Source organism: Colobus angolensis, unplaced genomic scaffold, assembly GCF_000951035.1.
Source record: "Colobus angolensis palliatus isolate OR3802 unplaced genomic scaffold, Cang.pa_1.0 Scaffold56, whole genome shotgun sequence".
NCBI classification, from domain to species: domain Eukaryota; kingdom Metazoa; phylum Chordata; class Mammalia; order Primates; family Cercopithecidae; genus Colobus; species Colobus angolensis.
The window spans coordinates 5,839,810-5,852,422 of NW_012119154.1; the positions used below are offsets into that span (position 1 = coordinate 5,839,810).

The following is a 12,613-nucleotide window of genomic DNA, read 5'->3' on the forward strand; positions in this document are numbered from 1 at the left end:
TACACCAACACGTCCGGCTAATTTTTATGTTTTTAGTAGAGACGGGGTTTCGCCACGTTGGCCGGGCTGGTCTCGAACTCCTGACCTCAGGTAATCCACCCACCTCAGCCTCCCAAAGTGCTAGGATCACAGGCGTGAGCCACCACATCCGGCCTATTTTATTTTATTTTCGAGACGGAGTCTCGCTCTGTCACCCAGCCTGTGGTGCAATGGCGCAGTCTTGGCTCACTGCAACCTCCGCCTGCCGGGTTGAAGCAATTTTCTTGCTTCAGCCTCCTGAGTAGCTGGGACTACTGGCAGGTGCCACCACGCCTGGCTAATTTTTTGTATTTTTAGTAGAGATGGGGTTTTGCTGTGTTGGCCAGGCTGGGTTTGAACTCCTGACCTCAAGTGATCCGCCCGCCTTGCCCTCCCAAAGTGCTGTGATTATAGGCTTGTGCCACCACGCCCGGCTGTGTATAATTATTTTTATTTCAGAACTATTTGGAAGCATGTTGCACATGCATTATTACTCTTTACCCCATAATGCTTCAGTTTACTTCCTAAGAACAGTAATACTATCTAAATATCCATAGTAATTAATTTCAGGAAACTTAATATACTAGATACAATGCTTGTATTAATCTGTAGTTCATATTCCCATTTTGTTAATTGTCACAATAATGTTCTTTCTAGTACCATTTTTTTTCCTGGTATAGTTTCCAGTTCAGAATCATGTTTCCTATTTATTTGTCATCTTCCTTTTGAATTCTTTAATCTGAAACAATCCTTTGGCCTTTCTTTGTCTTTTTATGCCAATGATATTTTGTAAGAATATAAGCTAATTACTTTGTAAACATTCCTCAATTTGGGTTTCTATGATGTGTCTTCACAGTTACATTCAGGTTACGTATTTTTGGCTGGACCGGTATATAAATGTCCTCCTCAGGATATCATGTCAAGATATGTATGATGTTTGTTTGTACCCTTATTGTTGATGTTAATTTTTTGTTGGTGATGGTAGTAAGTGTGTCAGACTTTTTTGTTGGTGGTGGTAGTAAGTATGGAGGTGTGTTTTCAAAGTCAACCAAAGCGGAATTAATACTTCAAAGAGTAAATGTTTCTGTAAATTAATTTTAGTGTTTTAAGGCATCATTTCGTACTTCCTACCAGCAATGTTTGAAAGTACCTGTTCTTCCACAGTCTTACTTACAAAATGTGTGCAACCCTCCTGGAGTCTTTTGCTTCTAGCTGCATAAAGGGAGAAAAGGGAGGGAGCCAAGGATCATGTGGGAGGTTTTAGGGGTTAAGCCTGGAAGTAGCATTCCTTGTTACTCTCAACATGTCATTGGCCGTGACTAGTCATATGGCCCCAACCTAGCTGCATGGGAAATGTAGTCTTGGACTATATTCACTTTACTCTCTTTCAAAGGCTATATAGATTCTATTATTTTTATATACTGTAATTGATTAATCCTCATCCTATTGACTGGCATTTAGGTTCTTTCAAGTTTGTTTGTTTGTTGTTTTAAACAGTGTTTATGTATGCCTATGTCTAAAGAAAATTTCCTGGAAGTAGACAGCTGGGTTGGAAAATATGTGTATTTTAACCTTTGATAAATTTTACCAAATTGTTCTCCAAAAAGTTTGTTCCTGTTTTGCTTCCATCAACAGAATATGAGAGAGTAAGTTTCACTGTTCTCTTCTTAATACTACATTATGAATTTTAAAAACTTTTGCAATTTAGTAGTTTAAATTATTTTGGGGGTAATTGTATTTCTTAATTACAAAAGAGGTGTAGCATCTCTCACAATGTTTTTTAGACATTTTAATAATTTCTGTTAATACTATTTGGCCATTTATATAGTGGATGTTCATCTTATTGATTTGAAACAACTTTGTATATTAAAGATTTTTAGCTCCTTGTGGGTGTTGCAAATATTCTTCTTTTACCTTTTTCATTTGGGCAGGAGGCAGAAGTAGCATATTAAGAAAATAATGGATGTACTGCTCTGAAAATTTGTATGTTTTGTTTCAGATCATTATGTAGAAGTTCTGGAATGCAAAATACAGTGTGAAGAGAACCTCACCCCAGTTATAGGAGGCTATCCAGTTGAGAAATTTGTGGCTACCATGTATCATTACTTGCAGTTTGCCTATTATAAGTGTAAGTAATCTTCTGTGACATCTTGGGTGAGGCACTTAGTCCTTCTAAGACTGTAAAATAGAGGTCATAACTCTTAGCGACGGCTGTTGAGAGTTCATCGAGGGCACACTGACAACTCTGGTGCCATGCTTTGTGCAAAAAGGCAGCATGGCTTAGTGATTCAGGGCAGACAGAGCCTGTAACCACACTGCCTGGGTTCGATTTCAGCCTTTTCACTTACTAGCTTCTCTGTGCTTTAGTTTCCTCATTGTGAAAACAGATTGTAGTACTAATCTCATGGGATTGTCTTGAGGACTAAATGAATTAATAGATGTGAAATGTCTGGGATATTTCCACACTAGCACATAGCAAACTGTGTGTTTGTTTTTGTTACCATTATTTCCCTTCCTCCTCATCACTGGTTTTACTTTTCAGACTGTTAGAGTTTCTTTTTTTCTTTTTTTTGAGACTTGCTTTGTTGCCCAGGCTGGAGTGCAGTGGTGTCATCTTGACTTGCTGCAACCTTCACCTCCAAGGTTCAAGTGATTACCCTTCCTCAGCCTCCTGAGTAGCTGGGATTACAGGTGTGCACCACCATGCCCAGCTAATTTTTTGTATTTTTAGTAGAGATGTGGTTTCACTGTGTTGGCCAGGCTGGTCTTGAACTCCTGACCTCAAGTAATCCACCCACTGCAGCCTCCCAAAGTGCTGGGATTACAGGTGTGAGCCACTGCGCCCGTCGCCCTCCCTTGATCTGAAATGGGAGTTTCTCATTCAGAACGTTCTAGTGGACAATGGGAGGCAAACATGGGCGAGAAGGAAGTACAGGGTTAGACTTCAGAGGCTGTGTGTTTCGGCTTTTCCTCCTCTCCCTGTACCTGACTTTGCCAAGTGCCACTTGTTCAAGCAGTGTGTCCCTTGGCAGTTCAGTTGCAAGCATAGAAGAATGATTAGGGACAGTGGCAGCAGGAATTTTTCTGCCCTAATGAAGTGCCAGGGTCTAGTGGTGGCAGGTTTCTGGCTAGAATAGATCCCCTGGGTGGCCCCTTCACTCCCTTTGGGAGTGGCTGGTCTCAGGGTGCGCTGGGAAAAGTGAGAGAGGTGATCTTGGCTTTAGCCCTCCTTTCCCACTGTGATCATTGTGTTTTTTGTTGGGTTTCCTCTTTATCTCACCTCCCATCCTCTTCAGAATACAGGGTAAGCCTTGTACCCTGAAGGTCAGAAAAAGAAAAAGAATATGTATTATATAAAATATAAAAAGCCATAAGGTCTTCTAGCTCACTGAGCATGGCTTGGTTCTAAATGGATAAAGCTAGAACACTAGGAATTTAGAAGTATTCTGGACACATCCGGGCTCTGGCAGCTCCCTGGCCCTCTGAAATCCTCACATGCCCTGAAAATCGCCCTGCATGACGGAAACTGGCAAACACTTATCAACACTGGTAGACTGAGGCCTCTAGCTATGCTTGCTGCTTCCCAGGAAATCTGCTTTCGGGGATCAACAGTATGAATGAAATGTACTTCCTGAAATGAGATTCCTGAAAATCTGCCCCGTTTTGAATTTTTCCTAGACCGCCTACCATACTACATTGCTTGAGGGCAGGTGGTGTTATTTGTATTTGAAGAGTAAATGCCCCTAAGGGCTGGCTTTAAAGTAGTCATTACAGGAAACAGTCACTGGGTGGCACAATTTATTCATACCCAAGCTTTGGCTACTCTGGCCAACCACAGCTTTAGCAGCGGTACTGTTGTGTAAATTAGAGTGGAATGTGCCGGAATAAATACGAGGGGCTTTGTGTCTCATCACCTCTTCCTCCTTATCCTGTACTCCCAAGACAAATCCCAAGCCCTGCAAAATCCCTCTGCTGAAGGTACTGTCACAGGTGGGCAACACCAAACAGAGAGATTGGAGGTGGGAGTTCCATCCTCAGGAGGTGGCAAAACCAGGCGACTTTCCAAATCCCCTCCAGCCCAGAGGCTCCACCATCCTTTGGGTTTTCCAGGTCTGGGTTAGCTGTAGGGGAGCTAACCTAGATCTGGAGACTGTGGTCCCATCCAGATGGGATCCAGATACTCTAGGCCCCAAATGAGAAACCTGTTTACTGAGCACATCCTCCCTATCTCGCTCAGCCCCAGGACAATCCAGCTTTCTCCAGCTACTTCCAGGCACCTGAGACCAGCTCAGGTCCCCAGAGCTGGAGGTGGAACATAGGCATTTCTCCGTAGGTATGTGCCTAACTAGAACTAAGTTTCAAGCCTGGCTTCCAGGCTACTGTGGAGACCCTATCTGTGGCGTGCCCACCCAGGGCTGCCAGTCGGCCCCAGGCTCTCTGAAGGAAGGACTGTGGAGAAGGGGCTTGTTCATATGACCTTTTTGTTTAGAAGCAGAACCAGTGAGAGGAATTACAGGGCGTGGTTTGCTGATTTCTTCATTTGTCTTTTCTTCCCAACCCCAGTGAACGACCTGAAGAACGCAGCCCCCTGTGCAGTCAGCTACCTGCTCTTTGATGAGAATGACAAGGTCATGCAGCAGAACCTGGTGTATTACCAGTACCACAGGGACACTTGGGGCCTCTCGGACGAGCACTTCCAGCCCAGACCTGTAAGTCTGGTACACCTCACCTGCCCTTTTCTCTTCATTCTCGCCTTCTGGAGACTACCTTGTACCTTAAGAGAAAGGGTTATTTTGGAAATAAAGGGGCTGGGCGCGGTGGGTCATGCCTGTAATCCTGGCACTTTGGGAGGCCGAGGCGGGCAGATCATGATGTCAGGAGTTCGAGACCAGCCTGGCCAACACAGTGAAACCCCATCTCTACTAAAACTACAAAAATTAGCCAGGCATGGTGGCACGCAGCTGTAGTCCCAGCTGCTTGGGAGGGTGAGGCAGAAGAATCACTTGAATCCGGGAGGCAGAGGTTGCAATGAGCCAAGATTGCGCCCCTGCCATCCACCTTGGAGATACAGCGAGACTCTCTCTGAAAAAAAAAAGGAAATAAAGGAAAAGTCATTTTTTTCTGTAGTTTTGCACATGTGTGTGTTTTAACATTTTACTGCTTCATTCTGATTTCTGAATCTATAAAAACTCTACAAATTTCGATCATTGCAGACATATTTTACTTGGAAAGCAAAATTCTCTCATAATCCTACACTTTCTCACTCTCTCTCTCTCTTTTTTTTTGAGACAGATTCTTGCTCTGTTGCCCAGGCTGGAGTGCAGTGGCTCACTGCATCCTCTGCCTCCTGAGTTCAAGCTATTCTCCTTCCTTAGCCTCCTGAGTAGTTGGGATTACAGGCGTACACCAATATATCAGGCGAATTTTTGTAGTTTTAGTAGAGACGAGGGTTCACCGTGTTGGCCAGGCTGGTCTCGAACTCCTGACCTCAGGTGATCTACCCACCTCAGCCTTTCAAAGTGCTGGCCACTGCGCCCAGCCTGTGCCATCTCTTTATCCCCTGCTTTAAAGGTGTATATCTGCTCATATATGTAGTAAATATTTGTGTATTTTTATATAAACAAGATCATATTTACATAGTCTTATAGCTTTTTGCAACTTTCTTTGTCTTTCTAACAATTAGTCGTGAATATTTCTCCATGTCACATCCATGTAACTTCTTAATTATTAACCTTTAACAGCTCCCTGGTAGTCTCTTTTGTGGATGGACCATCATTTAATTCCCTTGATAGGCAAACTCACCACTTAGCATGTGTTGTTAGCAAACCCCATTCATCATATATTACTTTCAAAAGATTCTTCCTAATTGATCTTTGCTCTTTACTTGTATTTTCATGGGGATTTCTATATGCCATCTTGATTTTCATAAATTCGTCTTCCACTGAGGTCTGGCCACTCTGTTTTTAAAAAATTGAGATATAATTTATATAGGGTAGAATTCACCACTTTAAAGTGTACAGTTCAGTGGTTGTTAGTATATGCAAGAGTTGTACAGCCATTACCACTATCTAATTTTAAACATTTTCATCACCTTAGAAAAACCCCATATCCTGTTCCTCCCTCCTCCTGGTTCTAAGATGAAAATGTTGGTCCTATAAACTGTTCTCTGTTGTGTCTGAACAGGAAGCAGTTCAGTTCTTTAACGTGACCACACTCCAGAAGGAGCTGTATGACTTTGCTAAGGAAAATATAATGGATGATGATGAGGTAAGTTTTCATGCGTAGCACATGTCTGGTGGCTAAGAGAAAATATTGCTCACATCTTGGCTAAAAATCACTGGAAGGCCAAGTCCTCCCTGAAGTAAGAAACAGAGGGGACCTTGAGAAGGACAGTTACTGTGGGTGTTTCAGTGACAGCCAGAACGCTGGCATGGGAAAGAGCGGCTTTCTAGGACACCTAGGCAGGAGTGCCACATTTCCTGAGAGTGAAACGGGTGTGGGGCGACGCTCCAGGAATTCACAGTGGTCACTCTTCATCTTTGCACTTTATATAAAAACGGTGAATTTTTAATTGCTCAGCACTCTGAAGATACATGGATACTCTCACCCCAATTTTTCTACTAGACTACTGCTATTATTATTTTTTCTAAATTGCATCTTTAAGCATTTTATCATTCTCTAGAATTGCTTGACATTCCTGATTTCACCTTACTCAGCTGACCCCTTTTCTGACCCCGATTCATCTGGTTATGGAGTGGTCATTTTGTGGTGGGGCAGCCTGGTCACAGAAAAGCCATCATTAGCGGTAGTATTTAAAGAGATGTGTTTGAAACAAACAGGAAGATGCTTCCTGAGAAAGCTGGGGACGTGTCAGCTATTGGAGCTCTGAGAGAGCTGTGAGCTTGCTCTGGTCTGATCCTTCGCTTTGTAGATAAGGAGCGTGGGGCCAGCAAGTTTCCTGAGCCTCCAGGTCTGCTCTTCCTATAGCCTAGTTCTAGGTGAAACACCTCTGAATAAGACATCTTCATGGAATTTGTTTTCTGTCTACAAATAGGTATGGGATGAACTCATCACTGGTATTAAACAACTGAGCCTCAGTTCTTTCTCTATAAAATGGGAATAATAATACTGCCCTCCCAGGGTTGGAGAATAAAATACTGTGTTGCATGTGGAAATGCTTTCTAAACTGGAAAGTGATGCACATGCCTGTGTCTTGGGTTGGGTATCCTTGAAGCAGAGCCTGAGACAGGATCCCAAGATGCCACCAGGGCCATTCCCCCATTCCCTAAAAGGAGGAACACCAGCCAGATACCAATAAGATTGGCTACTGTGGTTTGGGAAGCATAGCAAAGGCTGGGTGTACTGGCTCACGCCTGTGATCCCAGCATTTGGGAGGCCAAAGCAGGTGATTGCTTGAGTCCAGGAGTTCAAGATGAGCCTGGGCAACATGCCGAAACCTTGTCTCTACAAAAAATACAAAAAAATTAGCTGGGTGTGGTGGAGTGCACCTGTTGTCCCAGCTACTTGGGAGGCTGAAGGAGTCTGGGGAGGTTGAGGCTGATACTGCGCCATTGCACTCCAGACTCGGCAATTGGAGTAAGACCCTGCCTCAAAAAAATAAAAATAAAAGGAAAGTATAGAAAAATATATTTAGAAAAGGTAGGAGGAGTTGAGTTCCCAGTTATCTAGAGGCAGGCTGCTATGGATATTTTGGTATATATCTTTCCATTGTTTTTTATTATTAAAGAAAAAAAATTTTTATAGTTTTAAATTTATGTTTTTCTGTATATTTATTATAAACTCAGCTATAATTATGTCTCATGACTTTTTCACTTGATATTATAATATGAGCAGTTTCTCTTGTTATATTTTTCTAAAACAGCTTTATTTAGATATTATTCAATACAATCAAGTGCTCCTTTTTAAAGTATATAATTCAGTGGTACTTAACTATATCCACCAAATTTTGCATCCATCACTGTTAACTTTAGAACATTTTTATCGCCCCCAAAAGAAACTCCATCGCTAAGTCACTTCCCATTTCTCCTTCGGGCCAACGTTCCCACTCCTGCCTCCACCTCCAGCCCCTGGAATATTCTAATCTACTTTCTGTTTCTGTTGATTCGCCTGTTATAGACATTCCATATAAATGGAATCATAGGATATGTGGTCTTTTGTGACTGGCTTCTTTCACTGAGCATATGTTTTCAAAGTTCAGCCATGTTGAACATGTTACCTGTAAAATTTCCTTTGTACTACCAAGTAATATTCTTCTGTATGGATATATCACATTCTGTTTATCCTTTCTTCAGTTGATGGATGTTTGGGTTGGTTCCACTTTTTGGCTATTTTGAATAATGATGCTATGACCATTTGTGTACAAATTTTTGTTTGAACATAAGCTTTCCAGTTGTTTTTTTTTATACCTAGGAGTGTATACATAGGTATTGTGTTAGGCCATTTTTGCATCACTGTAAAGAAATACCTGGCTGGGTGCGGTGGCTCATGCCTGTAATCCCAGCATTTTGGGAGACCAAGGCAGGAGGATTGCTTGAGCCCAGGACTAGCCTGAGTAACATAGTGAGACTCTGTCTCTACAGAAAATTTAAAAATTAGCTGGGCATGGTGGCATAGGAAGTGTGGCAATGGCATCTGCTCGGCCTCTGGTGAGGTCTCAGGAAGCTTATGGTCATGGCAAAGGGGGAGCTGGCATATGTCACATGGCGAGAGCAGTGCCACACTCTTTTAAACAACTAGATCTCGTGTGAACTCAGAGTGAGAACTCACTTATTATGATGAGGAGAGCACCAAGACATTTTCGAGGCATCTGCCCCCTGACCCGAATACCTTCCACCAGGCCCCACTTCCAACACTGGAGATTACATTTCAGCTTGAGATTTGAAGGGGACAAATATCCAAACCAAATCAGGTACATACCTAGGAATGGAATTGCTGGGCCATACGGTAACAGTTTAACCTGTTGAGAAACTGCCAGACTGTTTTTCAAAGTGACTGCACCATTTATATTCCCATCAGCAGTGTGTGAGAGTTCCAACTTTGCAATGTCTTCAACAAAACTTAATATTGTCTTTTTTATTAATAGCCATGCCAGTGGATGTAGTAAGTAGTATTTCATTGTGGTTCCGACTTGCACTTTCTTTTGTTTTTTTTTGAGACAGAGTTTCACTCTTATTGCCCAGGCTGGAGTGCAATGATGCGATCTCGGCTCACTGCAACCTCTGCCTCCCAGGTTCAAGCGATTCTCCTGCCTCAGCCACTGTAGCTGGGATTACAGGTGTGAGCCACTGCGCCCGTCGCCCTCCCTTGATCTGAAATGGGAGTTTCTCATTCAGAACGTTCTAGTGGACAATGGGAGGCAAACATGGGCGAGAAGGAAGTACAGGGTTAGACTTCAGAGGCTGTGTGTTTCGGCTTTTCCTCCTCTCCCTGTACCTGACTTTGCCAAGTGCCACTTGTTCAAGCAGTGTGTCCCTTGGCAGTTCAGTTGCAAGCATAGAAGAATGATTAGGGACAGTGGCAGCAGGAATTTTTCTGCCCTAATGAAGTGCCAGGGTCTAGTGGTGGCAGGTTTCTGGCTAGAATAGATCCCCTGGGTGGCCCCTTCACTCCCTTTGGGAGTGGCTGGTCTCAGGGTGCGCTGGGAAAAGTGAGAGAGGTGATCTTGGCTTTAGCCCTCCTTTCCCACTGTGATCATTGTGTTTTTTGTTGGGTTTCCTCTTTATCTCACCTCCCATCCTCTTCAGAATACAGGGTAAGCCTTGTACCCTGAAGGTCAGAAAAAGAAAAAGAATATGTATTATATAAAATATAAAAAGCCATAAGGTCTTCTAGCTCACTGAGCATGGCTTGGTTCTAAATGGATAAAGCTAGAACACTAGGAATTTAGAAGTATTCTGGACACATCCGGGCTCTGGCAGCTCCCTGGCCCTCTGAAATCCTCACATGCCCTGAAAATCGCCCTGCATGACGGAAACTGGCAAACACTTATCAACACTGGTAGACTGAGGCCTCTAGCTATGCTTGCTGCTTCCCAGGAAATCTGCTTTCGGGGATCAACAGTATGAATGAAATGTACTTCCTGAAATGAGATTCCTGAAAATCTGCCCCGTTTTGAATTTTTCCTAGACCGCCTACCATACTACATTGCTTGAGGGCAGGTGGTGTTATTTGTATTTGAAGAGTAAATGCCCCTAAGGGCTGGCTTTAAAGTAGTCATTACAGGAAACAGTCACTGGGTGGCACAATTTATTCATACCCAAGCTTTGGCTACTCTGGCCAACCACAGCTTTAGCAGCGGTACTGTTGTGTAAATTAGAGTGGAATGTGCCGGAATAAATACGAGGGGCTTTGTGTCTCATCACCTCTTCCTCCTTATCCTGTACTCCCAAGACAAATCCCAAGCCCTGCAAAATCCCTCTGCTGAAGGTACTGTCACAGGTGGGCAACACCAAACAGAGAGATTGGAGGTGGGAGTTCCATCCTCAGGAGGTGGCAAAACCAGGCGACTTTCCAAATCCCCTCCAGCCCAGAGGCTCCACCATCCTTTGGGTTTTCCAGGTCTGGGTTAGCTGTAGGGGAGCTAACCTAGATCTGGAGACTGTGGTCCCATCCAGATGGGATCCAGATACTCTAGGCCCCAAATGAGAAACCTGTTTACTGAGCACATCCTCCCTATCTCGCTCAGCCCCAGGACAATCCAGCTTTCTCCAGCTACTTCCAGGCACCTGAGACCAGCTCAGGTCCCCAGAGCTGGAGGTGGAACATAGGCATTTCTCCGTAGGTATGTGCCTAACTAGAACTAAGTTTCAAGCCTGGCTTCCAGGCTACTGTGGAGACCCTATCTGTGGCGTGCCCACCCAGGGCTGCCAGTCGGCCCCAGGCTCTCTGAAGGAAGGACTGTGGAGAAGGGGCTTGTTCATATGACCTTTTTGTTTAGAAGCAGAACCAGTGAGAGGAATTACAGGGCGTGGTTTGCTGATTTCTTCATTTGTCTTTTCTTCCCAACCCCAGTGAACGACCTGAAGAACGCAGCCCCCTGTGCAGTCAGCTACCTGCTCTTTGATGAGAATGACAAGGTCATGCAGCAGAACCTGGTGTATTACCAGTACCACAGGGACACTTGGGGCCTCTCGGACGAGCACTTCCAGCCCAGACCTGTAAGTCTGGTACACCTCACCTGCCCTTTTCTCTTCATTCTCGCCTTCTGGAGACTACCTTGTACCTTAAGAGAAAGGGTTATTTTGGAAATAAAGGGGCTGGGCGCGGTGGGTCATGCCTGTAATCCTGGCACTTTGGGAGGCCGAGGCGGGCAGATCATGATGTCAGGAGTTCGAGACCAGCCTGGCCAACACAGTGAAACCCCATCTCTACTAAAACTACAAAAATTAGCCAGGCATGGTGGCACGCAGCTGTAGTCCCAGCTGCTTGGGAGGGTGAGGCAGAAGAATCACTTGAATCCGGGAGGCAGAGGTTGCAATGAGCCAAGATTGCGCCCCTGCCATCCACCTTGGAGATACAGCGAGACTCTCTCTGAAAAAAAAAAGGAAATAAAGGAAAAGTCATTTTTTTCTGTAGTTTTGCACATGTGTGTGTTTTAACATTTTACTGCTTCATTCTGATTTCTGAATCTATAAAAACTCTACAAATTTCGATCATTGCAGACATATTTTACTTGGAAAGCAAAATTCTCTCATAATCCTACACTTTCTCACTCTCTCTCTCTCTTTTTTTTTGAGACAGATTCTTGCTCTGTTGCCCAGGCTGGAGTGCAGTGGCTCACTGCATCCTCTGCCTCCTGAGTTCAAGCTATTCTCCTTCCTTAGCCTCCTGAGTAGTTGGGATTACAGGCGTACACCAATATATCAGGCGAATTTTTGTAGTTTTAGTAGAGACGAGGGTTCACCGTGTTGGCCAGGCTGGTCTCGAACTCCTGACCTCAGGTGATCTACCCACCTCAGCCTTTCAAAGTGCTGGCCACTGCGCCCAGCCTGTGCCATCTCTTTATCCCCTGCTTTAAAGGTGTATATCTGCTCATATATGTAGTAAATATTTGTGTATTTTTATATAAACAAGATCATATTTACATAGTCTTATAGCTTTTTGCAACTTTCTTTGTCTTTCTAACAATTAGTCGTGAATATTTCTCCATGTCACATCCATGTAACTTCTTAATTATTAACCTTTAACAGCTCCCTGGTAGTCTCTTTTGTGGATGGACCATCATTTAATTCCCTTGATAGGCAAACTCACCACTTAGCATGTGTTGTTAGCAAACCCCATTCATCATATATTACTTTCAAAAGATTCTTCCTAATTGATCTTTGCTCTTTACTTGTATTTTCATGGGGATTTCTATATGCCATCTTGATTTTCATAAATTCGTCTTCCACTGAGGTCTGGCCACTCTGTTTTTAAAAAATTGAGATATAATTTATATAGGGTAGAATTCACCACTTTAAAGTGTACAGTTCAGTGGTTGTTAGTATATGCAAGAGTTGTACAGCCATTACCACTATCTAATTTTAAACATTTTCATCACCTTAGAAAAACCCCATATCCTGTTCCTCCCTCCTCC

General features: G+C 43.6%; 1 protein-coding gene across 1 annotated transcript in view; it reads left to right on the forward strand.

Annotated features, from left to right (window-relative positions):
• CRTAP (cartilage associated protein) overlaps positions 1-12,613 on the forward strand; it is a 36,519-nt gene that overhangs the window by 13,634 nt on the left and 10,272 nt on the right. The window contains exons 4-6 of the mRNA XM_011961552.1: positions 2,018-2,146; positions 4,582-4,727; positions 6,202-6,285. Of these exons, the coding sequence (XP_011816942.1) occupies positions 2,018-2,146; positions 4,582-4,727; positions 6,202-6,285 (359 nt within the window). The remainder of the gene's footprint in view (positions 1-2,017; positions 2,147-4,581; positions 4,728-6,201; positions 6,286-12,613) is intronic.